Source organism: Lacerta agilis, chromosome 2 (assembly GCF_009819535.1).
Source record: "Lacerta agilis isolate rLacAgi1 chromosome 2, rLacAgi1.pri, whole genome shotgun sequence".
In the NCBI taxonomy this organism is placed as follows: Eukaryota; Metazoa; Chordata; class Lepidosauria; order Squamata; family Lacertidae; genus Lacerta; species Lacerta agilis.
In genome coordinates, this window is record NC_046313.1 from 12,638,982 (window position 1) to 12,666,913 (window position 27,932).

General features: G+C 45.0%; 1 protein-coding gene across 5 annotated transcripts; it reads right to left on the minus strand.

Moving 5' to 3' along the window:
* Nucleotides 1–213: 213 nt before the first annotated feature.
* GLS2 (glutaminase 2) lies at nucleotides 214–27,932 on the minus strand. Of its 5 annotated transcripts, none has more exons than XM_033138635.1 (18): nucleotides 27,728–27,932; nucleotides 24,813–24,912; nucleotides 23,218–23,339; nucleotides 22,868–22,997; nucleotides 21,520–21,599; nucleotides 19,868–20,031; nucleotides 18,556–18,614; nucleotides 16,509–16,541; nucleotides 14,889–14,947; nucleotides 14,586–14,652; nucleotides 13,589–13,639; nucleotides 10,875–11,051; nucleotides 8,360–8,491; nucleotides 6,765–6,851; nucleotides 4,575–4,636; nucleotides 4,019–4,095; nucleotides 2,497–2,560; nucleotides 214–1,602 (listed from the first exon to the last, which is right to left on the minus strand). In XM_033138635.1, the coding sequence occupies exons 1-18, from the start codon at nucleotides 27,907–27,909 to the stop codon at nucleotides 1,446–1,448; spliced, it is 1,803 nt and encodes a 600-aa protein (XP_032994526.1). In that variant the 5' UTR covers nucleotides 27,910–27,932; the 3' UTR covers nucleotides 214–1,445. The 5 variants fall into 5 exon arrangements, with proteins under 5 accessions (XP_032994526.1, XP_032994525.1, XP_032994524.1 ...); XM_033138634.1 differs by having other exon boundaries at nucleotides 6,759–6,851; XM_033138633.1 differs by having other exon boundaries at nucleotides 6,744–6,851.

Consider the following 27,932-nt stretch of genomic DNA (forward strand, 5'->3'; position numbering starts at 1 on the left):
TATATAGGAATTACTTTCTTTTAATACACAGCCCAATAATCCCACCTCATTCCATTATACCCTGGTTTAGCAGGAGTTTCCCTGTACAGGGTTTTGTCTATGTTTAATGGAGCAGCAATATATGGGTAACAAATCAAGCCAGAAATGTTCTGATACAGCTATCTATGGTCACTATTCACAGTTCTCTCAGATGTAGCACGCTAACACGTTCTCCAGAGGTATGCTTTATTTTATTGAACACAACTTGAAGACAACAAGGAGCTTTTTTTTTAATCAAGGAAGAGCAGCATTCTGTTAACTATGTGTGTTGGCTGTTGTGTAGTTATCACAATCAATAAAAATAAATTTATCTGAAACATTGTATTTTCTGTTGGTGCTCTCCTAAGCTGCTTTGGACTGACCAGTGCTTTTTCCTGAAAACATCCCATGGTTTAAGAAAAGCTTACAAACAAACAAACACCCTTCAGTCTAGAATTGCTACTGAAAGGAGATAGGCTCTGTGAAGAAAAGACTACCATTTGGGAGCCAGATGCAATGTCTCCTCTGAACTCCTCTCTTTATTCTAAATGCACTTGTTCAACTCATGCAAATTCAGTTGGGACTTAACAAATATGCTTAGGGTTGTAACTCTGTCTACCCGTATTACCACATCATTCCACACCTCGTGATCTTGCCACTTTTATCCTTGGACTTGTCTAGAAAGTTAGGGCAATGTTTAGTTTGTCTAGAAAACTAAGGCCCAGAGAGATTGTCTTATCTCCAGCATTGCAGGCAGGCACTGCTCGATGTGGGTGTGCACTTTGCCCCTTTCTGGTCTTCAAAGCTGGTGTTTTTTGTTTTGCAAACCACCCTAACAAATTGCATATCCAAACGGCGATGTTAAAAAAGATAAAACTCTGCAGTCGCAGCCTGAAAGCTTCCCCCATCCCAGTTACACAAATACTAGGACTGCATGCTGAGGTTCCTAATTATTTGAAAGAAGGGAGCAACAGAAAGTCATAGTACTTAATGGGGATAACAGTGTAGGGCAAAGGGGCAGGCCTACTTTGGCCCTTAAATGCCTTTTGCCTATGTAGCCATGTCTGCTTAGATCTACAGGCAGCGTGAAGTGTTAGCTCTTAAGACAAGGTCCCACTTTGGTGTCTCCCTCCAGTAGATGCTAGCTCAGTTTCTGTGGACTCTTACCAAGTTTACTGCTGTGCCACCAAGTATTGAGCTTGTGCATGGAACTAACTGGTGTAGGTGTTTCCTATAACCCAAGAATTGGGAGACTGACTGCATGAAACTTCAGGAAGAGCCTTTAGGATGGACCCACCCACCCACATCTCAGCTCAAATCCTAAGCAGAAGTAAGTCTACTGGTGTGTCTGCCTCCTTTCGGAAATGAGAGCAAGTGACCTAGTTAAATTTGTGTTGAAACGCAGCTAACATAATAGCTCTCAATTTTCACACCATGCTTTCTAAGTTCTCCTTGGAAAGGTCCTCAGCTGCTTCCCGGGCCTGGCTGGCTCCCAATATGTAGGTGTCTTGGTAATCTTTGAGTAGCTTCACCACTTCCAAGTGATTAAACTGGGTAGCATCATCCAAGGCAATGTTCCCCCACCTGCAGAGAAGGCAAGATATGAAGGCATGTGCAGCTACCATCTATCTAGAAACTGGATCCAATCAGTGGGCCGGATCTAGAACTCAACACAGGACACTTTGACGGGTGGCTGGGACTGCCCGTCTGTCAGTCACCACAAGAGGTATGTTGCTAGGTGATTCAAGTTCAAAGGAAGAAGGAGGAGTGCATCTTTGTTGGTGCAGTTTGAATTCAAGCCATGGTTGCAGCTGCAAAGGATTAATTGGGAGCATACTCTTAAGTACGTAGTTGATTCTTCATATCAAGCTAGAATTTGGTGCTTAAAAAAATAAAAATGGGTGACTTTCTCACCACCATAGATGGGTACCTCATTCAAAAAGTGTCTTATGTTACTGGAAAGGAAGAAGCAAGGTTAAAGTTTGTGCCCAATTAATCCTGTTCAGTTTGGCTCCATGCATTTCCAGTCATAGCTCGGGTTACAGCCGCTTCAGGTTGCGTTTTTTCAACTTAAGAACGTGGCAAACCCGGAAGTGTTTACTTCCGGGTTTCCCCACATGCGCAGAAGCATTCTGTGCGCTTTGCGCATGCGCAGAAGCACTAGATCGGGCCGCGCACATGCGCAGAAGAGGCGCTCTAGTTGCAGACTTTTTGGGGTGCGAACGATACCCCAAAATAGATTGTCCACAACTAGAGGTACCACTGTACTTGTCATGCATCCGATGTTGTATGTCATCAGGTGATGGACAGATTGACAGGTAGGAGTGGGTTGGGCCAAAATACACCAGTGGGCCAAATGGGAAGGCCCAACAGGCTCTCTGACAACTTGTCTCTGGCTGTGGCAATCCCTGATGTCCCAGAAAAGGATGGAGTCAAACTGGATCCTCCCCAGTCCTTCATGAGCCTGCTATTCCTCACCTGTCTTTGACAAATGGATTTACTCTGCAGGCTTCCACCAGAAACTTCACAACCTCCAGGTGACCTGGGCGGGGGGGGGGTGAGAATCACAGAATTATAAGTTTCAACCTCTTGGCCCACCTGCAACAAGTCACAAAGTTATTTAAGCAGAGAGTTGGTGGGTTGCAGGAAGGTCATTACAGAGCAAGTAGCTCACTCATAACAATAGATGGACACAGCAAAACTGTAAACCTATGCCGCCTTGAAACAGGTTTAATTCTTCCTAAATGCACCCTGGTCTGCCCCCAAACCCCTGTAGCTTGCAGAGAGCACAGTGATGGTTTAATCTGAGGTCCCATTCTTGCTACAAAACCGGAGGCTCCTTGTGTATGAGCTGTGACAGTCTGCTAACTTCCCATTAAGACAGAGCCTTAAAAATGCCCGTTAACCTACATTAAAGCCTGGGACTTTTCCCAGTCCCAGTGTAAAAGAAGCACTACTTTATACAGTCCTGCTTAGTCAAAATATTTGAAATTAATTTTTTTCTTAAAACACAGAAAATTGATTAGCTGGGAAGGTAAGGGGGGAGGGGAGGGGAGAGAGAGAGATTCCGGCATCTTTTACCCCTAAGGTTGCATAGAGTTTGTGGAGACATGTTAAAGTTTAGAGCAGGGGAGAGAAACCTGCATATGCTGCTGGACTCCACCTCCCACCATCCTTGAGCATCAGCCACGTTGGCTGGGGCTGATGGGAGTTGGAGTCCAACAAGATCTTGGAATGGTGGGTCCAGGCAGGGCAGTCTTAGCCATTGAGGCTACTGGCGCAAGGCGACAGGGCCTGGAGGGCGCCTCCACCCTCCAGCCCCACCGGCAGCGCCACCCTAACGGGGAGAGAAAAGGGGCTTGGAAAACCCGTCCTCTCTTCCCTCGGACTACCAGTACTTCAGGCACGCTCCGGTATGAGAAAGAGGGAGCCCTCTTCTCTCCTTCCAAGAGTGCGCGTGTGAAGCCCACTCGCAGTGCAGCACCCTGGAGTAGCGGCGCTGCCGCAACCGCCGCCGCTGCTATCGGCTGGGTCCGGATTGGCTGAGCTGCCTGGAGGTGGAGGCGCGGCAGGGGAGCGTTCAGGCAGGGCCAAGGCAGCAGCGGGGCAGAGCTGAGGTGGAGGCAGGGGAGGGAGCCAGCCTCTGCCCTCGCGCGCACCTCCGAAAGAAAGGGGGGCTCTTCTGGACTTGGAAGGAGAGAGGAGGGCTCCCTCTTTCTCATACCGGAGCGCAGATAAAATATAACTGATAGTATTCAACAGGGTGGGGTACTGGTGTATGGGAACAGTCCATATCCAATGATCCTCAGATGGTGGAGATGTCAGGCACCATCCTGGTACCCAGGCATCGTCACTTGGTCACAAAGTGGTCCATAGCCACGTGCAAAAATTTCGAACACTGGGCATGACCGAAGTTCTGAGGTGCATTGGGGCTGTGCAGGCCTGCAAGGTGCAAACATGGCCCTAGACTCATGAAACATTTGTGCCCCTAGCATGTTACCTTCAGCTGCAGCTACGTGAAGAGCTGTGCGGGAGTCGTAGTCTTTCTGTTCCATGTCCATGGCTGACAGGGCAAATCTAGAGGGAAGCCAAGAAGGGAGCCAGTGTTATTTCCAGTGCTAGTCTTGCTCAGAGTAGACCCATAGAAATTAACGGGCTGTTAGTCATGTATCTTAATTTATACTCTGAGGAGGACTACCACACAGAGCAATTTAAACTACCGTATAGTCAGATAAACTAGATCCGTGTTTCCCAAACTTGAGTCTCCAGCTGTTTTTTGGACTACAACTCCCATCATCCCTAGCTAGCAAGACCAGTGGTCAGGGATGATAGGAATTGTAGTCCAAAAACAGCTGGAGACCCAAGTTTGGGAAACGCTGAACTTGATCAAGGATGGGGCACCTATGGCCCTCCAGATGTTTTGGACTACAATTCCCATCATCCTTGAGGCCACTGGCTATGCTGGCTGGGGCTGATGGGTTCCCCATCCCTGATGAAAGGCAGTTCAAGAAATCTCTCCCCAGCACTGTCTTTCCCCTAGTCTAGCTGGCCCGTACCTCCGAAGAGCAGAGATGTCGCCACTGTAGGCAGCAAACAGCAGGTTCACCACAGTCTTGTTCTGAAAAGAGACGGAACAAGGTGTTAAGAAGACTCCTACTGGATCAAGCCAAAGGCTCATTTAGTCCAGCTTTCTGTTCTCACTATGGTCAATGAGATGCCCATGGGAAGCCTGCAAGCAGAACCCAGGCACAGCAGCACTCTTCCCAACTGTGATTCCCAGTAACTGAAGGCGATGCATAGCCCTTGTGGCTAGCAGCCACCAATAGACTTACCCTCCATGAATTTGCCTAATCCTATTTTAAAGCGTTCTGAACGTTATGGAATGTGCTACAGCTGGGACTATTCATATTCTGTGACTTCACACACACAGTACTCAAAATGTTATGTCCGGTATATACCGTATTTTTCGCTCCATAAGACGCACTCTTTTCCTCCTACAAATTAAGGGGAAATATCTGTGCGTCTTATGGAGCGAATGGTGGTCCCTTGAGCCGAATTGCCCAGGGGCCAAAAGCAGATAGTGCTTTTTATTTTACAAAGAGAAAAAGGGGTGTTGAAAGGACCCTGGTCAGCAGCTGATCAGCAAGAGATCGGGAGAGAGATAAGAGTCCCGGCTCCCTTTCAGCCCTGCCCCCTTGCCCAGGCCTCCTTTGTTGAATGTGCTGCAGAGGGAGGTTGTTTGTTTCCCCAGCGACATGTGACTGGCTGATTAGATTATCTGTCTGGAAACTGTAGAAATGGGTCCCTTTCCTTCAGAAGCTGCAGAAATGTGAGTTGAACCCCATAAAATGGGGCTTTTCCTCTTTGCTTTTCCCCCTTTGCAAAAGGAGCTTTGTTTTTCTCCCTTTGCAAAAAAGCTGCAAAACTTTTAGCTGATCCTCAAAAAAAACCCCAGGGCTTTTCCCTTTGCAAAAAAGCTGCAAAACTTTTAGCTGATCCTCAGAAAAACAGGGCTTTTCCCTTTGCAAAAAAAGCTGCAAAACTTTTAGCTGATCCTCAAAAAACAGGGCTTTTAGAGGAGGAAAACCAGAAAAATATTTTTTCCCCTTGTTTCCTCCTCTAAAAACGAGGTGCGCCCTATGGTCCGGTGCGCCCTATGGAGCGAAAAATACGGTGATTTCTAGTCCTCCTCATTTTGGAGGTGTTCAACACTCCCAACGTACGCATGTTGATTAAAGCAAAAAATAAAAAAAATCCTTCCAGTAGCACCTTAGAGACCAACTAAGTTTGTTATGGAAGTGAGAGCTGGACCAGAAGAATTGATGCTTTTGAATTATGGTGCTGGAGGAGAGTCTTGAGAGTCCCATGGACTGCAAGAAGATCAAACCTATCCATTCTTAAGGAAATCAGGCCTGAGTTCTCACTGGAAGGACAGATCCTGAAGCTGAGGCTCCAATACTTTGGCCACCTCGTGAGAAGAGAAGACTCCCTGGAAAAGACCCTGATGTTAGGAATGATGGAGGGCACAAGGAGAAAGGGATGACAGAGGACAAGATGGTTGGACAGTGTTCTCGAAGCTACCAACATGAGTCTGACCAAACTGCGGGAGGCAGTGGAAGACAGGAGTGCCTGGCGTGCTCTGGTCCATGGGGTCACGAAGAGTCGGACACAACTAAACAACAACAACAACAACAAGTTTGTTACTGGTATGAGCTTTTGTGTGCATGCACACTTCTTCAGATACCAATAACAAACTTAGTTGGTCTCTAAGGTGCTACTGGAAGGAATTTTTTAATTTCATTTCGACTACGGCAGACCAGCACGGCTACCTACCTGTAACTAAAGCAAAAAATGTTAGTATTTGTAATGTAATTTAATTGGGAATGTATTTCAGAACGAATTGATGATATTGGGGAAAGGAGGTGGCGGTTGGGAGCTGCTTGGATATTTCTGTGAGTTATTTATTGACTGAGAAGGTGAGAGGTGCGGGGACTTATCACAGAAGCTATCTGGAGGAGTTTGTAAATAATACTTGTCCAGTCGTTGCCAGCCTGACAAGTAAAAAGTTTTTATCTTCAAAGCACCCAACAGCGTAGAATCCAGAGCTTATTATCATAATATGCTGATGGGTCACTGGTGCAATTTTTATATATTTTTTAATCATCCCATCCCAAGCTTCACTTCTGCCCCCTTCCACTAAAATCTGTCATTGTATTTCAGACAACCGTTTCTGTCATTACTCTAACTTCGATTCCTTCGCGGCGTGGGTCCATCTTGCGGGTGCAGTGCAGCAAGTTGTCATAGTTGTGGAAGTTGAAGAGCGAGACCAGTTCCTGCAGAAATAGGAGGGAGCATGTGGAGCACAAGGGAAAGTGGTCAGAAGTCACAAGAAGAATATTTCACCATAAAACTTTCAAAGGGTTAAGCCAGTGTTTACCAAACTTGGGGTCTCCTCTCCAGCTGTTTTTGGACTACAACTCCCATCATGCCTAGCTAGCAGGACCAGTGGTCAGGGATAATGGGAACTCTAGTCCAAAAACAGTGTGAGATCCAAGTTTGGGAAACCCAAACTTTGAAAGTTTTAAATAAAATCCGAAGTCTGCACCAGAAAAAAAATCGGGCAACTTCTAAATCTTTACAGATTATGCAAATGCATTTTCTTCCTTTAAGAACAGAAGAGGAGTGATGCTGGATCCGGTCAATGGGTCATCTACTCCTGCTCTCACAGCAGCCAGCAAGATTCCTACGGGAAGCATGCAAGCTGGACCAAAGCTCAACAGCCCTCTCCCCTCCTGCAACGCCCTTCAACCGGTATTCAGAAGCATACCGACTTCAACATTCAGTGCGGATGAAGTTTTGCTGTTATTTTCATTTTACTCCTAAAACAGCTTTTCATCCATCTGGTGCCCCAACATGTAACTGCAGCTCCTGTCAGCTCAAGCCAGCTTAGGTTGAAGGGATTCGTAGCCCAAAACACCAGGAAAGCACCAGGTCGGCGGAATGGAGCACTGGCGTGTAGTCATTGGACCGGAGGGACTAGGATAGTCCCCTAAATCAGTGTTTTTCAACCACTGTTCCATGGCACACTAGTGTGCCGCGAGATGTTGCCTGGTGTGCCGTGGGAAAAATTCCAGCCAGAATATCAGCTTTGTGTTCAGCCAAACAGGCCCTGGTTGCACACTGAATAAAGTATTTTATAATTTTTCATATTTCTGTTTACTTACTATTTCATAATAAAGTAATTATAAAATACTTTCTTTGTGTTTATTTGATTCCTGTTCAAGAGAATTACTTTATATATAGTCAATATAGGCACAGAGTTAAATTTTTTAACATTTTCTAATGGTGGTGTGCCTCGTGATTTTTTTCATGAAACAAGTGTGCCTTTGCCCAAAAAAGGTTGAAAAACACTGCCCTAAATGTTAACCTGGCGCCTCCTTCCCAAAGTCCAGGAAGCTTCTGCCCGGCTTAGGGAGGGGGGCATAATGCTCTGACAGGAACAAGGGCCCTCCCACCATTTTCCCAAAGCCCGCCCAACTATGGAAAGGAGGCAGGAGGGCTCCAACATTCTGTCAGAGGCAAGAGACCTTCCCAATGTCCAGGAAGCTTCTGTCTGGCTTAGGGAGGGAGGTGCGGTGCTCACACACACAACATTCCCCCCCCCATCACCCTCGCAAGCTGGTGCCTCTGGCCCTAACTGTTCCCCTGCAAAAAAAAATCACCACACGCCACAGGTATGGAGGTTGGGAGAGTGACTTGCATCAAGCCACCCCTCCCATTTCAACCAGGTGGTTCGCACTGACTGATTCATCGGAGCTCATATGGATGTGGGGAAACTCACCTGGCAAAACCCAATCCCCCTCGTGCTGTTGCCACCTTTATCCAGAGGGGGCGACAGACACATCACACCCATGACGTTGGGCACCACCAGCAAGATGGCGCCAGAGACGGCGGATTTGGCAGGTAGACCAACCTGAAAACGAGGAAGCAAAAGTGTGGGGGGTGGGATTAGATGAAGGGCGAGGAACGGGCTTGCTTTTGAGTGGTGCAGAATTCTTCCTCAAGTTTTGTAAGAGCATAAGAAGAGCTTCCTGGATCAGGCCAGTGGCTCATCTAGGTCAGCATCCTTTTCTCACAGTGGCCAATCAGATGCCTATCAGAAGTGCACCAGGAAGACCTGAACAAAACCCTCTTGCAGTTTCCAGCAACTGGAATTCAGAAGCATAATGCATCTGGCAGTGGATGTTAAACCAAAAATGCAACAAGGGAGGATGAGAAAGTTAATTCTTGCAAAAGGGCATAGGGAAGACCCGATCTAAAGCACATTACAGCCTTAAGATCATATTCAGGGAGCTCTTTGCAGACTCACAGCACAATCCTCACCATCTCTACACTTGCCCTATTGAATTTAACGGGACTTACTCCCGGGTAAGTGGAGATAGGATTGCAGCCTCAATGGGTTAGACTACATGGTGCAAAAGGGCTTAGATTGCACTGGGATATGCTAGGAACAAAGAAAGAAATAAAGTGAGCTGTGTTTGCATCTTCAGCTACTGACTCTCAGTTGCCACAGGGAAAAACGGGTCACGAGATCTACAGTGCTTTTGTGCAAAGGTAGCCACAGAGCTAGGCTAGCCCATTTGCGCAAATACTCCCAAGCAGCGCTTTGGGGCTCCATAATCTTAGGGATGTCTGGTTTTCCCAATTGTCCTCACCTGCCAAATACACCCATTCTCACTATATGGTGGCTCAGCTGGCACTTACCCTTCAGAATGAGGTCGTCAATGGTGCAGGTGCAAATCTGAGAAGTGCACTTAGCTATGAGAATCGTGTGATGTCAGAGTGAATGCCAGGGCACAACTCTCAGAACATGCGTTAACCTTTGACACTTGCAACATGCAACCCAAAGAGTGATTTTCAGGATCCTATGCAACATTTGAAGGGGTCCAGTATGAATCCCCAAGCATCCTAAATTGGCATGGCTAAAAACTTCAGCCTGGGAAAGCAACAAACAAAACCACAGGAATCCCTCCAAAGCAATGAACATCACGTTTAAAAATTGCTACCAATTGCTAACAAAAGATGTTTATTTCTCATGTAGGTTTTTTTTGGGGGGTGTGGATTATTTTTGGTCTTGCTATTTCTTGAATCATTTTTATATACTCATTTTGGGGGGCTCCTGTGTCGTCACCCCCCCCATATTTTGAGAACCTTCTCTGGTTTTGTTTAAAGCTTCAACCTGCCGTTTCTATCTCCTGGTTTGTTTCAACATCTGCGTACAGCCAACTCATGGTGGGGTACAGATCCCACAGATGGACAAGTGAAATATAAAAATGTGCATGAGGCAAAATCTCGGAAGTGTCCAGGTTTGCCAGTGTGCAGATGCTAACCTCCTGTTTCCTGTATGTAGACATGCTAACCTCTGTCTTGTGATCTTTAGTATTTCCCCAGAATGCAAGGGGGATCTTGTTCATCTAAAGATTCCAACAGTTTCCCCTCTAAACACAGCCTTCTCTGCAGTGGCTCCCCATCTGTGGAATGCTCTCTCCAGGGAAGTTTGCCTGGCACCTTCATTATACAGTGGTACCTCGGGTTAAGAACTTAATTCGTTCTGGAGGTCCGTTCTTAACCTGAAACTGTTCTTAACCTGAGGTACCACTTTAGCTAATGGGGCCTCCCACTGCTGCCACGCCGCGATTTGTGTTCTCATTCTGAAGCAAAGTTCTTAACCCAAGGTACTATTTCTGGGTTAGCAGAGTCTGTAACCTGAAGTGTCTGTAACCTGAAGCGTCTGTAACCCGAGGTACCACTGTACACTTTTAAGTGTCAGGCAAAAACGTTCCTTTTGAACCAGGCCTTTAGTTGATCCAATTTACATCCTATGCCTTTTAAAAATGTGTTTTTGGGGGGGAGGGCCTATAGGGTTGTTGTTTTAATTTTTAATAGGTATCTCATGGTTTTTTTTAAATCTTGATTTAATTCTGTGAACTGCCATGAGACCAGTGGCGGAGGAACCCTCTCCAGCACCTGGGGCAGGATCCGGGGACGACGACGACTGTTGGTGGCGCACACGAGTGTCGCCCATACTGACTGCGTGCGTGCCCTCAGCTGCTCTACAGCTGGGGGAAGGCAGCGGGCCATCTTGTCACACCCCCCCCCGAGTGGCACCCGGGGCAGACCGCCCCCTCCGCCCCCCTTCATACGCCCTGCCTGAGACCCCCGGGTATCGAGCAGTATATACATTCAATAAATCATCATTATCATCACCATCACACACAAACACACTTCCTTCAATACTGAAGCACACACAGTTGTCTCCCATTTGCAGCCCGCCAATAGATACTGCAGACACTTACATGGAATGCAAACTCCCCTGAGAAGTCATACATGCCACACGAGTGCATGAGGCTGAGGGTGTTGCGTACAGCTTCATCGCTCAACACACACTCGCCCGTGATGGGGCAGATGCCACCATTGGCCAGTGTGGCCGCCATGACACTGCCGGACTCACAAGTCACTTCCACAGAGCACAGCTTTGCAGGGTGGAGGGGGGGGGTTAAAGGGAAAGGGTTGGGGAGGGGGGAAATGGGAGGAAAAGTCGTTATTGTATCGTTAACAAAGAAGCAATATTCAAAGGTATGAGAATCATAATAGGTTCAAGTATCTAGAGCTATGAATAAGTCCCAGAAATGGACCCTGGACTCTGCTGAGACATGACATTGCAGGGCACAACTAAGTGTCTGTTCAACACAAAGAGAAAAAATATGCAGTACAGTCTTTCCAGTTAAAAGACTACAGGCGGGAGATTATGCATTTGAATACTCCCCATGTCAAAATCTCCCTTCATGAGGGAAAGTAGCATATGAAGAAGAAGAAGAAGAAGAAGAAGAAGAAGAAGAAGAAGAAGAAGAAGAAGAAGAAGAAGAAGAGTTTGGATTTGATATCCCGCTTTTCACTACCCGAAGGAGTCTCAAAGCGGCTAACATTCTCCTTTCCCTTCCTCCCCCACAACAAACACTCTGTGAGGTGAGCGGGGCTGAGAGACTTCAGAGAAGTGTGACTAGCCCAAGGTCACCCAGCAGCTGCATGTGGAGGAGTGGAGACGCGAACCCGGTTCCCCAGATTACGAGTCTACCACTCTTAACCACTACACCACACTGGCTCTCACTTTCTCACACTGTGGGAGAAATCCCTTTTAACTTACATTCTAGGTACAATAGTTTTTTTTAATATGGATTGCAATTCAGACATGAAAAGATTCTCTCCTCAACTGCACTTTGAAGCAGTCTAGTCCAAGATGGGCTTTACAATCCATTCCCTCACCCCACCCGAACGTTTGCGTAAGTTCTAAAATAACCTTAGCACTGATCCCCAAATCAACTAGAATCTGCCTGATTTTGACCACTGCACGTATTGCTTCTAGGAAAAGAAGCAAAACTGGACTGAACTTTTGGTTCCGTCATGAATTACCAGCCTAGAAGAAAACCTAGAATTGAATTTCTAAGAATGCCGTCTTTGGGACAGAGTTGGGCACTAAGGATTCAAATCAATATAATTCTATGGAAATTTCAAACCAGGTTCCTCAACCTGCTTGAGGAGCAGACTAACCATGGCTCGGGAATCTCTCTCTCTCTCTCTCTCTCTCTCTGTGTGTGTGTGTGTGTTGCAGAATCTGCACCTGAATTTGTCCGTGTTTTTCTAGAACCAGTTGTTCAGGTGTTTGGGGGAAATCTGTCTTATTGAGGTTGGCTTTTCATAACTGAAGTTATTGGGTGGGCAGGTTATTGTGATTTTTGAAAAACATGTTTTATCTGTAAAGATTGGAGTGCCATTTCAGATTTCAGCTGGAGAGACAAAATTCACACTGAGGTTCAAGACCTACTCCTGTAAATATATATATATGTGTGTGTGTGTGTGTGTGTGTGTGTATATATATATATATATATATATATATATATATATATATATATATAATTTTTATTTTAAAATAGCTTTATTTAATTTCAGACTTCTAAAATACAACCATATCAAATCAACCAATAGAAACAAACAAACAAACAAACATATAATCTATACATTATAATCCACAAAAAATAATATTTGAAAAAACAAACACAGAAAAATTATAAATAACAATTAAAAATTGACTTCCAATTGTCTGTGTAACGCTTCCCTTAATAATGAAACAAAACTTGCTATACCTTATACAATGATTAAATAAATATATAACTTAATAAATATATATTTTTAAATGTGTTTCTTGAACTTTCATTAAAATGTAATAGGCAATGGTTAGTTATAACAGGCTAATACAGGCCAGGGAAAATAGATACAGTACAGGCATACAAGATAATTTCACACATAAGAAAATGAGCAGACTATGAGATAAATGAATAGCAGATTGTGACTGTCAGTGGTAAGAGTTTTGTTCCAGAAAAAATGAGCATGTATTACCCAGATGTGGCCTTATTAATGTGTGCAATACATGGATACTGTGCTGCAATGAATAAATCTTGCTTTGTTAGATCTGTTTCGCTGCCAAAGCTATATGCCAGATACGCTGGAAAGAACTTTAGCCTGTATAACCTGTGGAAGTCTTCAAGTGTCTCACTATTTCCACTCAAGTGAAGGCCTAATCCTGGATATATTGAAGATTAAATGGCAAAAAAGCTGTGCATTTTAAGAGCACAGGAGCTCTGCAGAAACAACAACCTGTGTTATAAAGCACTGCATTGGGAACAGCCCCCACCCCGCCCTCTCGAAACAGTGACCCTGCTATCTCTGTTAGCTATTAAGAATAGCTAAATAATCTATTCTTAGTATGTTTTTAAACAGATGGTTATTTCCCCTTGAGATGAAGGTTACATACTGAATTTAATAGATCCAGGCATCCACAAATAAAAACTGCAGTACTGGGTTCAGCTGCAGTACTGCCACACCCAGCGGAAAGATCTCGCTTACTCATCCCTTTCACGGATTACACTTTCAGGTTTGATCCTCTTAACTTGGATAATAACTCAGGGGGAACCCAAATTTCCAGCTGAGATGGGGGGTCCAGAAAGCAACTCACCTGGAAGTACAGGTCGAGAGCTGCCGTCATGTCCGCTCCCTGTGGAAAGCACTGCGGCGCATGGAAGAAAATGAATACAACCACATCAGACATTAGCAAGGATGGATAAATGCACCCTCTCTCTTTTTTTTTAAATCATTTTTATTGGTTTTCCGAACATATAGTATATTGTACATATTATACATATTATTATTTCATATCCAATCTAATACTTTGGCTTTCATAGCCATGACTTCCTTCAATCCTTCCTTCTGGTTTCAAAAATTATTTCTCTTTTTGTTTTTATACCTCTTATATCTATCATTGCTTTACTATTCATATTTAACATCATTATTACTTATTTCATTTTACAACAATATTTCTTCTATAACTACAAAGCCTCTTGTAGTCCTATTAACGTGTTTAGTTGAGTTTTTTCTTTCAAATAATTTGTAAATTTAGTCCAGTCTCTTATGAATTTTTGGTCTCGCTGTTCTCGAAGTCTTCCTGTCATTTTATCTAACTCGGTAGTAGGTCTTGCTTCCATTTTTGTGCCACTAGGATTCTGGCTGCTGTCACTGCATACTGAAATATTTTTAGATCTTCTTTTTTAATCTCTGTACCTGTAATGCCTAGTAAAAACGCCTCTTTTTTGGCAAAATTATACTTTAACATTTTTCTCAATTCGTTATATATTTCATCCCAAAACAATTTTACCTTTTTACACTCCCACCACATATGGTGGAAAGAACCAATATTCTCTTTGCATTTCCAACACTTATTATTACCTTTGTGCATTTTTGCCAATTTAGCTGGTGTAATATACCACCTATACATCATCTTATAGGCACCCTCTCTCAACACCAGCCAGCAACCCAAGAGGGGTCCCTTGTCTGCTGGAACCATGTTTTCCCGCCTTTACCCCATTTTCTGCTTCTAAGCCTTGTTTGGAATCTTAACAAAATACAAGCAACCAATCAAAAAATAAACAGAACTCCCTCCTCCTCCTCCTCCTTACCTTTTTGTCTTTAAGATAATACCCAATGGCATAGTTCCGGTCTCCCGTTTCTTTCTCCGATTGAAACCTATAAAGAGACACACACACTCCTTGATTTTGCACTCCAGATTCTGGGTTGCCCACCCTTCAGGAATTATCATTTACATTAAAAATGAGAGTTCCCTGCCCTACGTGGAAATTTTAATCACATCCACACTTTTTAAATAATGAAAAAAAACAACACCTGCTACTAGCAAAACAAGCGTTATTAGCATCTCTTGCAAAAGCAATGCAGGAAGCCGTTGCCCCTCCTGCTGGCCTTACGTGGTATTGCTGAATCCCACATACTCGTTTCCAGCCATCTTCTTCAAATAATCCAACACCTAGAATCAAAGCAAGAAGGTCTTCCAGATATGTGTGTGATCCAGACCACCACCCCAATCTCTCTTTAGCCTCCTTTCCTTTTCCTGCTCATTCAAATTACATAATATACTAATAGGCACCCATTAGTAGTAGTAGTATTTATTCAATTTATTTATTAATTGAATAGAAGTATTCAATTAATTGAGTAGCAGCAGCAGTAATAATAGATGACGGTGATGATAGTCTACATGTATTAGCTTGTAGATAGGGAACTTTCCCATGGCAGAAGATGGACAGAGGGTTGCCATTTATAATAAATATAATAATAATAATAATAATAATAATAATAATAATAATAATAATAATAATAATACCCCACCCATCTGGCTGGGTTTCCCTAGCCACTCTGGGCGGCTCCCAATAGGATGTAAAAAAACGATAAATACATTAAACATTCAAAACTTCCCTAAACAGGGCTGCCTTCAGATGTCTTCTAAAAGTCAGATAGTTGTTCATTTCCTTGACATCTGATGGGAGGGTGTTTTACAGGGAGGGCGCCACTACTGAGAAGGCCCTCTGCCTGGTTCCCTGTAACCTCACTTCTCACAGTGAGAGAACCGGCAGAAGGCCCTCGGAGCTGGACCGATGGGGGTGGAGATGCTCCTTCAGTTATACTGGGCCGAGGTCGTTTAGAGCTGCCTCAAGTCAAACTCCAACTGGACCTTTCAGAAATATTGCTGTCGTTTTGCGATTTAGCTGAGGACAAACAACAAGGGGCGTAGCAAGGGCCGGGCGGGCCACCCCATGTTCCATAATGGAGGGGGTGACAAATTATCAAGGAACAATTACTGCCCTACTAATTTATTTATTTATTTTTTGAAAATGCCTGCTCCAAAAGTCTTATCTTACTATACTAGGGATGATATAGCAATAAATGAAATTTCATGCATATTGGTTAATATCTTGACCCTCCTCCACCAAAATAGCTGTTTACTTGGCTGTTTTCCTATGTCGTGAAGGCTGAAATTTCAGTTCAGTGGAGCACTTACTGTTCCCAACCCTAACCCTGTGGAAAGTCATCTAATTAGACTTTAATTTGATTTTGATATGTTTTAGGAGGTAATTTAATTATTGTTTGATTTTATACCAATGTTATGTATCTGATGTTAGCCACCCTGAGCCCGACTTCGGCCGGGAAGGGCGGGATATAAATAAAAGTTTTTAAAAATTATTATTACTTGTTACTATTCCTTTGTAAGAAAATATGAAATAACGTAAAACCATTTTTGCGGGGGGGGGAATCAATGGGGGGGTTGACAAGAAATTTTCCGCACCGGGTACCACCTGACCTTCCTACGCCTCTGCAAACAACATTTGAAAGCACACCTCTGTGGGCCCTGCAAGTTCCTCACCCTCCAGCACTAGCTTCCAAGGGATTCTGGAAGCCCAGGCCAAATCAGAACTCAGGATTGTTTTGCAAAAGAAATGACTTTGTCTGTCCAGTGAATAGGTTTCCGCCATCCTGAGAAACCTGGGCCTTGAGAAACTGTAAAATGGAGATTTGAAATAAGACACACTCACATAGTCAAACTTCTCAGCTTTCTTGCAGCCCATCTAAAAGAAAACAAGGAAAGGAGACAGTTGAGTTCTGAAAAACTTTGGAGTTGCACCCAGCTAAGTCCCGCCCAGAGTAGACTCAGTGAAATTAATAGGCCTAAGTTAGTCATGTCCATTGATTTAAAAGGATCTACTCTGAGTAGGACTAAGATTCAGCGGCAGAGAGTATGTCACAGCACCGCCCACACTACGCCTCTGCCAACATTGGCTATGATTTTGTGTATCTTAGAGATACAGGTCAACCACAGAGACCCCAGATCATGTGTTCAAATTAGGGGCAATAATCTGGATTCAGATCTTGATGCTGTGGGTCAGTCACCTAACCTGGGAGTCCCTCCACAACTGCTGTAGTCCAGACCTCAGGTAAAGCTGTGAGATTTACACTTTACCGAGGAAGGAAGGCCACACTTGGTACTCAGTACCGTTCTAAGTTACAGCCCATTGGTAAAGACAACCACTAACTTGACTGAGGTACACCAACATAATCTATTATATAGTTTGGAAAAAAAATGCTTGTCAGTTCACTCTGCATTTGAACACCTCTTAAAATGTTGTGATCGAATTTTGCACAATCGTTGCTGAGACCAAGGAGCAGGTTTTGGTCTTGTGTTTGGATACAATTTGGGTGTCATTTTGAAACAAGATGTCCGACTGAACCTTTCAATAACTGCACTGTCTTTTTGGCTTCTTAGAAGATCCAAGCGATACCAGGTACAAAGCTGAGAGCCAGTGTGGTGTAGTGGTTAAGAGCGGTAGACTCGTAATCTGGTGAACTGGGTTTGTGTCTCCGCTCCTCCACATGCAGCTGCTGGGTGACCTTGGGCTAGTCACACTTCTCTGAAGTCTCTCAGCCCCACTCACCTCACAGGGTGTTTGTTGTGGGGGAGGAAGGGAAAGGAGAATGTTAGCCGCTTTGAGACTCCTTCGGGTAGTGAAAAGCGGGATATCAAATCCAAACTTCTCTTCTTCTGCTAGTTCACTACAACCCTGAGCTGTGAACTAAATTATTCTATGGTTCTGTGATTCTGCTTGCTGTTGGGTGGCAACAAAGGCGATCCTCATGCAGTTATTCCTGTTAAGTTTTGTCCATGACTTGAGAACTTCCAAGGACAAAAGTGGTTCTCAAGCATTGGACCACTTTCCTTTCCAGTTCATATTCTTCAGGACAGGGTTTGGTTGTGCAGGGGCGTACCCAGGATCAAACTGGGGGGGGGGGAGCCATGGTCGTTCAGGTTGTGACATTTCAGCACAGAAAGGCGAATGAAACCAAAATTTTAGGAAAATTATATATAATTATAGCAGTGCTTTATTACAGTAGTCATTACAATTATTTGCTTGAAATTTTTTAAAATTTTTATTCTAGTTACATGTCTTATACCAGGGGTGGCCAACTCCCAAGAGACTGTGATCTACTTTCAGCAGTGATCTACCCCCGTTTTTTGGGGTTCAGCTCAAAGTTGTTGACCTTTTTTGGGAATGAGGAATGCCCCGTTTTTTAGGGGTTTGTTTCGTTTTTAGATTACTGACCACATTATGTAAACAGCAAACAAATACAGCTTCAAAAAACAGAAAAACTCCCCCCCCCAAACAGAAAGCCCCAAATGGCTGAAAAACTCAGTTTCCCAGGATCCTCAGCCCTCGCAAACGAACTACTCACCATGCAAGGGAACTCAGTTTCCAAAGCTCCCTTGCAACGATCAGCCGGCGCAACACACACACACGCAGTGGCTGGCAGAGCTCAATTGTTATTGAGATTTTGGGAGGGGGAGAAAGACCAGTAGTTGAGCTTTTTTAGGAGAGCTTTTTTTTCCTTTTAGGCTGCCGATAACCATTTTAATTTTTTATTTTTATTTTTGCTTCGGGGGGCAGGTGCCCCCCTGCCCCCCCGGGTACGCCCATGCACAGGTGTGCTCACTCTACCCCCTTAATGTGATGTGCCCTCTTCTTTTTGTACTATCGAGTGCAGGGCAACTCAAGCCCACCTCTGGAACTTTGGCTATAGGTGCCTTACCCTGATGAGAGAGCTGATGACAATGGCCCCTGCATTCACCATAGGGTTGTGGGGAATCCCTGGACGCAAAAAGAAAAATGCAGGGTTACTCAAACTTCACCTTGCTTAAGTCCATCAAGACAAAACCTACAGCCGGCCCAATAACATAATATGGTTTGCCTATCCAATTATATACCAAGGGTGTAGCATGAAGATGATACAACATCTTACTGAAGCTAAACTGCCCAGAGTAGCTGGGGAAACCCAGCCAGATGGGCGGGGTATAAATAATAAATTCTTCTTCTTCTTCAGCAGATCTGAGACTAGTCAGTGCCTGGATGGGGAACCACCAGGGAGTTACATGTACACAACTTTGGAAGAAAGGCTGGATGTCAGTGTAAGAAAATGAAATACAAATACAGTCAGACCTTGGTTGTTGAACGTAATCCACTCCGGAAGCGCGTTCGGCTTCCAAAATATTTGACAACCGAGGTGCAGCTTCCAAATGGCTGCAGGAGCTTCCTGCACTCAAGCAGAAGCTGTGTCAGATGTTCAGCTTCCAAAAAACGTTGGAAAACTGGGAATACTCACTTCTGGGTTTTCGGCGTTCAGGAGCCGAAATGATCCAAAATGGAGGCGTTTGGGAACCAAGGCTTGACTGTATATAAAAATATACAGCTGGCACCAATTATCATTGTGGAACATGACCATGGAACATTGCCTCTTATTATGCCTTAGCTTGGCCCCAAATTATGGGGGGGGGGGTTGTCTGACACAGGGACACACACAGAGAGTGTATTCTGGAATGACTGATGGTAACAATCTCGCATGTTTATGTTCCCATGCTATAGTGCCAGGAGCGAGCCAGCAGTAGATCACACGAAGCAAGTGGAGTTAACTCTTTATTAGAAAGAAACAACAGCTAACTTTTTATTAACAAAAACATGATCTGCACAAATCTGGCTGTTCAGCCCCAATGAGGACAGCAGCTCATTCCTGGTGGTCTCGCTCCATGAAAACCCACTGCAGAGACTGAGAGCCTCCGCCTCCTCACAGTCCCAGTTTTCATCGGAGAAATGTTGGAGGGTATGGGAAGAGGGAAGAAAACACGCAACTCCAAAGCTTTGCTTGGGTTCATTTCAGCTCATTTGTATAGAGCCAAACCATGGTTTAATGTTACGCGTGAGCATGGCTAGTGACTTGCCCAAGAGGACTTTATAAGCTTTGTGGCTGGATCAGTGAGGATCCGAACCTTGGTATTTCACACAGACACACACTGGCTTCTCTCCATCATCCCTCCATTCTTCGTCATTTGGAATTCTGCCCACCTTACCTTCCTCACTGAGAGAAAGCGTGTCGTAACGCAGCCCGCTGGGCTCTTTGCCGACATACTGGTGTACTCGGTCAGTGCCCAGTTCACTGACGGCGACGGCGTATTTAAGGGGCTTGACACATGATTGCAGGCAGAATTGGGTCTTGGTGTGGCCCATGGAATACCTGGGAGGGACAGACAAGGCAACTGAGGACAGAAGATGCCACCCTAATCCTGCCACCTTCAGCTCGCCAGTGATAAAATGGCAAGGGGACCAAATTATTATTTTTAATAATTAAGGGTGCTAGAAGCCATAGTTACATAGGAAGCTTCCTTCTACCAGCTATTGGTTCACCTAGTTCAGCATTATCTGTACTGACTGGAAGTGGCTTTCCAGGGTTCTGGGTGGGATTACTGTAACCCCTAACTCCAGCAGTGGGGGGTCCTTTCTCAAACCAAGGACCACATTCCCTTCTCAGCAAACCTCTGGGGGCCGCACACCAGTGATGGATGGGGCCAGAGGAGTAATGAATGCAAATGTTACCTTTGTGCAGTGGGCCAATTTCTACCCTGTTCTCTATCCAGGTAAGCAGGACTTGTTATCAGAGTTCAAGGACAAATTTTAGCCAAGCAAAAACATTTAAGGAGGGTGCGGAGCAGGGTTGGTAGAAATGTTGTTTTGGGAGAGCTTCAGGTGTCGAGTTCAGAGGCCTGGGGCTCTTAAAAACCAGAACATGAACTTCAACTATGTTTGTTACGTGAAGAGATTTATCTCAGAGCACTTTCCTTGCTCACAGTTATGTACGGATTGGTAGCTCTTCCTTCCAGAATCCCCTGCGGGTCCCATGGTTGACTAACCTATGCTTAGGCCAGAACATTCCGGAATCCTAGTCTGCATCCAGGAATAGATCTGCCATGCCATGGGAATTACACCGAGGGCCAGACAGAGAAAACTGGAGGGCCACATATGGTCCCAGATCCCAAGGTTCCCCATCCCTGCCTTACCCTATGGGGGTCCACAGGCACATCTGACAACAGAAGGCACCATCTTTTTCTGTCTCCTCAATATGCATCTGTCAGGGACCGTGCTGAGGAGGAATGGTGGGAGCCTCCCCCACCCCCTGCTCAGGATCCTGAATCTTCCCAGGAGCAGTGGGACAGTAGATTTGGAACAGTGGTTTGCAGAGGGACATAGTTCAGAAGACCGAAGTTGGGAAGAACTGGGTGGTGAACAGCTAGGAGAAGAAGAACTGGGAGAGGGAGAGAGAGTTAACAGACTCGCTTTTGCTGGAAAGCACCCATCTGCTCAGCCCAAGGTCAAGGAGAGCAGATAAGGTGGCTGCTCAGAAAGCACAATGGTTGCGAGATCAGGTTGCAAGATGCGGAAATGACGGTAGTGACGTGGGTGGCTAGGGGGAAGTGGTGGAAACCTTAATTGGGAGCACCTTCATTCCTAGAAATGGATTCTTTGTTCTCTCGCTGTGATCATTAAAATCTCTAACTGGTAAGAGACTCCTTTCGCTTTGTTTTGCTTATCTAGTGTCAAGGTGTGTGTGTGGGGGGGAAGCCAAATCCCTAAAGCCTGACAGCACCCAGAAAAGTTCAGCAGGAGAGCTGTTTCCTATCTCTTTGTCTTCAATCCCACATTTAAGGTTGGGGTCCCTTTCACTCACCGTTGACCATCCACGGTGCAAAGAGACACGCCCCAGAGGTCTGGATTGCACTTTGCTAGCTGTGGGATGTAGTTGGCCACCTAGAAAAAGGAATGAGAAATCAGCCCCAAATTTAGCAATGGGGATGGGTGTGTGTGAAGGATGGTTATCTCCCTTGTATCAGCTATCTGCCCATCTAATGGAGGCAGCACAGGCAGCTTCCAGTGCTGTCACTCCACTGATGGAAATCTCTTTGGTCTCCTCAGTGGACTGAAGAGGGAGCCTATTTAATTGCCTTCTTTTCCCCTGTTTCACTGGATGGAAGACTTTGCTGAGTCAAAAGAGCCTTTGGTCACCAGAGGAACACACTTTCCAATAAAAACCCTGCATATCACCAGAAGTGGCGATGTTATTCTGTGGTCGCTATTTCCCGGAGCACTAGGAAATTTCAAGGAGAACCTTTTACAGGGTGAATTTTCTTGTGAAGATGGCAAATGGGAAACTTATGACGTCTTCAGTAACATACATTCCGAACCTTGGGTTCTAGTCTTTTTAAAGCTGTCACAGTGCCCGCTAAACACACACACACACACACACACACACACACACACCAGCTTCCAACAGTATTCCTTCTCTGACAGCTGCACACTTTTAATCCTCTCATTTGGTGGCTATGTTCAAAAATCACAGAACTGTTTCTTGCAGCCACTGAAGAATTTCGGTAGCTATTAACTTAAAAAAGGTAAAGGTACCCCTGACCATTAGGTCCAGTTGCGGATGACTCTGGGATTGTGCTCTCATCTCGTGTTACTGGCCGAGGGAGCTGGTGTTTGTCCGCAGACAGCTTCTGGGTCATGTGGGCAGCATGACTAAGCCGCTTCTGGCAAACCAGAGCAGTGCACGGAAATGCCATTCAGAAACTGAACTATCTATTGGTGGGAAGGGAGGCTTTCTGATGGGTGTCAATATAAACTTCATGGAGGTGATTATTGTTGGGGACGGGTAAACACTCCCTGCTCAGCGTAGATAATTTATTGCATCCTAGCATCCCAGAGTTGGAAGGGACTTCAAAAGTCAGCCCTGATTGATGCCCAACAGAATGACAGATGGAAGATGATAGAGAAACTGAGGTTGCAATCCTATATTCCAGAGATGGGGAATCTGTGGCCCTCCAGATATTGTCGGACTGCAGATCCCTTCAGCCCCAGACAGAATAGCCAAGAATTAGGGACAGTGGCTCCCTATTCCGGCTATGCATGCTTACTAGGGAACTCAAAGTCACTCACTCCTAAGCAGGTATGTATAAGTTTGCACTGTGACTTGCTTGTATTTTTAGACTCTGCCCTCATACACTGCTTGATCTTTCTACCTTGCCCTCCTGGAGTCCTTTGGTGCTTTCAAAAATTTGCTCCACGTGAGACGTGAACTCCTGGAAGTCGGGGATGACAAACTTCTTCCGGAAGGCCTGGGTCAGCAGTACAATGTTGCTACTCACACACCTGAGGACAGAAAAGACAGGTGGAGAGTTGAATTGGGAGCGGCCGAGTAATGTGCCATAAGACATGAGGACTAGGGAATTGGGGTGTTTGCTTGTAATCGAATCAACACTGCCCACCTTAACTGTCTTCCTGCTCCTTTGCCTGGATGGCAGCGGAACTAACTAGGTCAGCCTAGCAAATGTATTCCTAGCTTCCCTCTCTGCACCTGAGGATTTCCTACCTTCGGAAAAGTTCCCGGTTCAGCAACCCTCCAGCGCTGGGTTCCTGCGCTGCCTTTTGCAGAAGATTCATGCAGTCTCGAAGGCGTGGGTCAGAGGTCCAAAGGCCAGTGCCTTGCAAGGCCTGAATTGAGAAGAGCACATGAGGGCGCCCTCTTGACTGGCAGGTGAAGATGATAGAATACTTGGAACTTGAGAAAATGACTGGGAGAATAAGAGGAAACTCAAACCAGAATGGATAACATTTAAAGAATATCTTAAAACAATATTGTGAAAATGCAAATCTCCTGACAGGTCTAGATCGAATCTTGAATATTAAGGAAAACTATAAATGCAGAAAAATTTCTGGATATGTAACAGGAAATGTGTAAAGATTAAAAATACGTAGAAAGCAGAAGGTGGTGAATCGCAAGTCAAAAGTGTGTGTGATGTTAGCCGATGTGTTGTTAGTTAATGTTTAGTTGTCATTGAGATATTGTCTTTGTCTGTGTTGTTATAAGTAAATTGTTTTCCAATAAAGTTTTTTTTAAAAAAATAAAAAAATGAAGGCGCCCTCTTCCATTGCCACCTGAGACAAGACGGATGCCAACAACACAGATGAACACATGGCAAGAAGAGGGGATGAGAACGGGTTAGAGTATTTGTTTATTTGATTCCATTTTTGAATTGCTTCCTATAAAGTATCTCAAAGTGATTGCACAGTAAAAAAATATAATAATTCAACAATGGAAACAATGAAAAACAATACCATATATACGAAAAACAGCATATATACAAACAATTAAAAAGCAATTTCATGCGCAAACAAAATTTCAAATGCAATACGGACTGGAATAAACTTCTCCCATCTCCTTTCTGTGCATATGACCTACTGTATCTTTCCGTGTATAAGACGCCCCCATGTATAAGATGCCCCTTATTTTTGGGAACTCAGATTTAAGAAAATGGACTCGGCACTATCCATGCATTAGACGCCCCCTAATTTTTGACATAATTTATTACGGGAAAAAAACTAGTCTTATACACGGAAAAATACGGTATATCTATCATATCTGCTCTTGCAGAGGGATAAAACCTGTCTTCTTATCCATTCCCATTTATTTTATTTTCTCAGCTGAGCTATTGGAAAAATGTACAAAGAAACCATTGACCTGGTCCACTATAACTAGCCTTTTAAAATCATGCGCTTTGTATTCTATCCACCTGTGATCCAGTCTTCCTTCGTTAAGTTTGGTTTAGGTTAAAAAATGACAAAACGTTTTGTAAATGTTTTGAAACTTTGTTACAGAAAACTAATAAAAATTTGGTGAAAATTGAAGGGGGGGAAGTATCTGCTCTTGCAGTAAAGAAAATGAGACCAGCCTCCTGCTTCTATGGATTTTTTAATGGGTGCAGATGTTTAAAGCTCTGCTCACTATTTTGACAGAGGTTCTAGATGCCCGATTCCTCATGTGGTTGTAGGAGGTGGCAGAGCATCTGCTTGCAATGCACAAGGTCCCAGGTTCATTCCTCAGCATCTCAAGGCAGGCCTGGGAATATGCCCTTCCCAAGTCCCACCTTTCCCACCCACCCTTTAGGACAGCTGGAAGCATCTTACACTGGTGAATTTATGAACGGAGATAGATTCCTGACCCTCGGCTACTGTGTAGAAAAGGAGGTCGCTAAGGCGAGGCAGCATCCCATTCTCTGACACATCCCTGCGGAGAGACAAGAGGCCACAGCAGAGAACAGGTCATGTTTCACCCCTACATAACATTCATTCATTCATTTATTTAAAGCAGTGTTTCCTAAACTCCCATCATCCCTAGCTAGCAGGACCACTGGTCAGGGAAGATGGGAATTGTAGTCCAAAAACAGCTGGAGAGCAAAGTTTGGCAAACACTGATGTAAAGCATTCATGTCGCACATTTCAGGTATAGGCAACCTCTTAGGTAAGTGTACAGTTAAAAAACAAGCAGCTGCAGCAGCAGCCTGAGAATGGAACTCAACAGTAAAATTATTGAGTATTTGAAAATATATTGTAAAGATATGAAAACTCTGACAGGATTTGATGCAATACTTGCAATGTACAAAACGGACAATAACCTAATTATGTAAATATAAATATGGACTTGGAATAGCGGAAGAATGAGGTGAAGGTACAAAACCAGAGACGGAAGGGAGGGAAGTCACAATGCTCAGCGGAGTATTTGTATTTGATTTCTGGGAGTTGTTTTTTTTAAGTGTGTTTCTTTATAATAAGCTGAAAACAAAATAAAAATATATGGGGGGGGGGGAAGAGAATGGAACTCACAGAGTGGCAAAGGAATAGAGCAAAGGACAAAGGAACATATTCCTCTTGGGTAGGGTTACTGATATATTTCTAAAAATAAATACTGGTGATTTGAGGAACCTGAGGCCCTCCAGTTGTCGTTGAACTCTAAATCTCATCACCAACACTGACAATTAATCCAGAATGCAGCAGCTAGACTGGTGACTGGGAGCAGCTGCCGGGACCATATAACAGCGGTCCTAAAAGATCTACATCAGCTCCCAGTACTTTTCCAAGCACAATTCAAAGTGCTGGTGCTGACCTTTAAAGCCCTAAACGGTCTTGACCCTGTATACCTGAAGGAGATTCGTCCAGCCCTGACGTGGAGGTCCAGTTCCAAGGGCCTTCTGGCGGTTCCCTCTCTGTTGAGGAGTGAAATTATAGGGAACCAGACAGAAGGCCTTCTCGGCAGTTGTACCCACCCTGTGGAATGCCCTCTCGGCAGATGTCAAAGAAATAAACAACTGTATGACTTTGAGAAAACATCTGAAGGCAGCCCAGTATTGGAAAGTTTTCAACGTTACGTTTTTTATATTCTGTGCGAAGCTGCACATTTCCTCCACCTGAACTAAAAATGCGGCTTGGGACAGGTTAACCCGGTTTTTGCTAACCTGGTGCTCTCCAGATATTTTGAACTACAATCCCATCTTAGCCCTAGGGCTTGTCGATCAGAAGGTCGGCGGTTCGAATCCCCGCGACGGGGTGAGCTCCCGTTGCTCAGTCCCTGCTCCTGCCAACCTAGCAGTTTGAAAGCACGTCAAAGTGCAAGTAGATAAATAGGTACCGCTCCAGCGGGAAGGTAAATGGTGTTTCCGTGCGCTGCTCTGGTTTGCCAGAAGTGGCTTAGTCATGCTGGCCACATGACCCGGAAGCTGTACGCCGGCTCCCTCCGCCAGTAAAGCAAAATGAGCGCAGCAACCCCAGAGTCGTCCACGACTGGACCTAATGGTCAGGGGTCCCTTTACCTTTACCTTTAGGAGTTCCTCCAATAGAGTGATACAGGAAAAAGTGCTCAGATTCTGGACAAATAATTAAAACCCCCAAAACAAATCACTTGTAGAGGTTTTCATAATCACGTAGACACCAGAAGTGGGGGCTATGCCACTACCACAATCCCCCTGCCCCCCATTTCCTGTGTTTTCTTCCATGTTGAATGCAATTCTGCTCTTTTATGGGTATGCTTCAAATGGCAACCAGCATTTCTGCAGGGAGCAAATACTTTTAGCACATTAGGTGTCTCATGCTGGGGGGAAATAATTGGCACCAAAAATAAGAGCACGGAAATGACAAAAGCTGTATGTCTGGAAGGCCGACAACAACCTAGCTTCTTTTCTCTGCTTCTGCATGGGTAGACATGTCCATAGCTGTCAACTTTTCCTTTTTTTTAAGGGAAATTCCCTTATTCCGAATAGGATTCCTCACAAGAAAAGGGAAAAGTTGGCAGCTATGGACATGTCCCTTCAGTGTGCAAGGCTTGGCAGTGTGTGAGGCCCTAAGTGCGTCACAATTCAAGAATCGCATTGATTGTGACACCCCAGGTTTTTTATTTTCCCCACACCACCTTGGGTTTAACCCAAGAATGGCAGCATCCGTCAGCTGGTCATTCTGCAAAGAAACATATCAGCAAAGTGGGGTCAGAGAATTATTGCCAGGATATCAGCACGGCTAGGTACCAGAGTGCAGAAAGTTCACTGGCGCCAAACAAAAGGTTGCATTGTAGAGGAGTCAATTCATTAATACAGGGGGTGGTGAACCTGCAGGACCTCCAGATGTTGATGAACTACAACTCCCAACATCTCTGGCCACTGGCCATGCCGGTTGGGGCTGATGAGACGTGGAAGTCATAGAATCATAGAACTGAAGAGTTGGAAGGGACCCTGACGGTCATCTAGTCCAACCCCCCAAAATGCAGGAATCTCAACACATGGTTTCCCCATCCAATTTGAAACCATACCGGACCCTGCTTAGCTTTGCAAATGTGCTAGACGTTTTATTGCTGCACCACTACACTCCATGCCCAGTCTATCAACATCTGGAGGACACCCGAATCCCCTAATTCAGCCCTGCACCCAGCTCCTGCTTAACAAAATCTACACAGTTCCTGGATGGGCAGAACCCCCCCCCCAACACACACTTTGACATCACCTATGCACACACCCCTCCACCACAGTGATACGACACACGGCCCATGCATCCCTTACTGGTCGGTCAGCTGCTGGTGTTGCTGGTGACGCCCGTTCACCATCACAGCCTCTCTGCCCTGAGCCGAGGCCGAGGAGCCGGCTCTGCCAATGCCCAAGGGAGGGCAGCGTCCAGCCCCTCTCTTCCATCGGAGTACAGGAGGCTGCAGCAGCACTCCTGGAACGACCCTGATGGAGCGCATGTCGGCAGCAAGAAGTCGCAGGG

What these genes read in the sequence shown, in the direction of transcription:
- GLS2 (XM_033138633.1), bottom strand. Translation starts at nt 27,909, where the DNA reads ATGCGCTCCATCAGGGTCGTTCCAGGAGTGCTGCTGCAGCCTCCTGTA. An exon ending in AAGGACTCCAGGAGGGCAAG is followed by an intron (nt 21,600 to 22,867) that starts GTAGAAAGATCA and finishes TCCTTTTTCTAG; the next exon opens with GTGGCCAACTACATCCCACA. An exon ending in ATTATCTTAAAGACAAAAAG is followed by an intron (nt 13,640 to 14,585) that starts GTAAGGAGGAGG and finishes CATGCGCCGCAG; the next exon opens with TGCTTTCCACAGGGAGCGGA.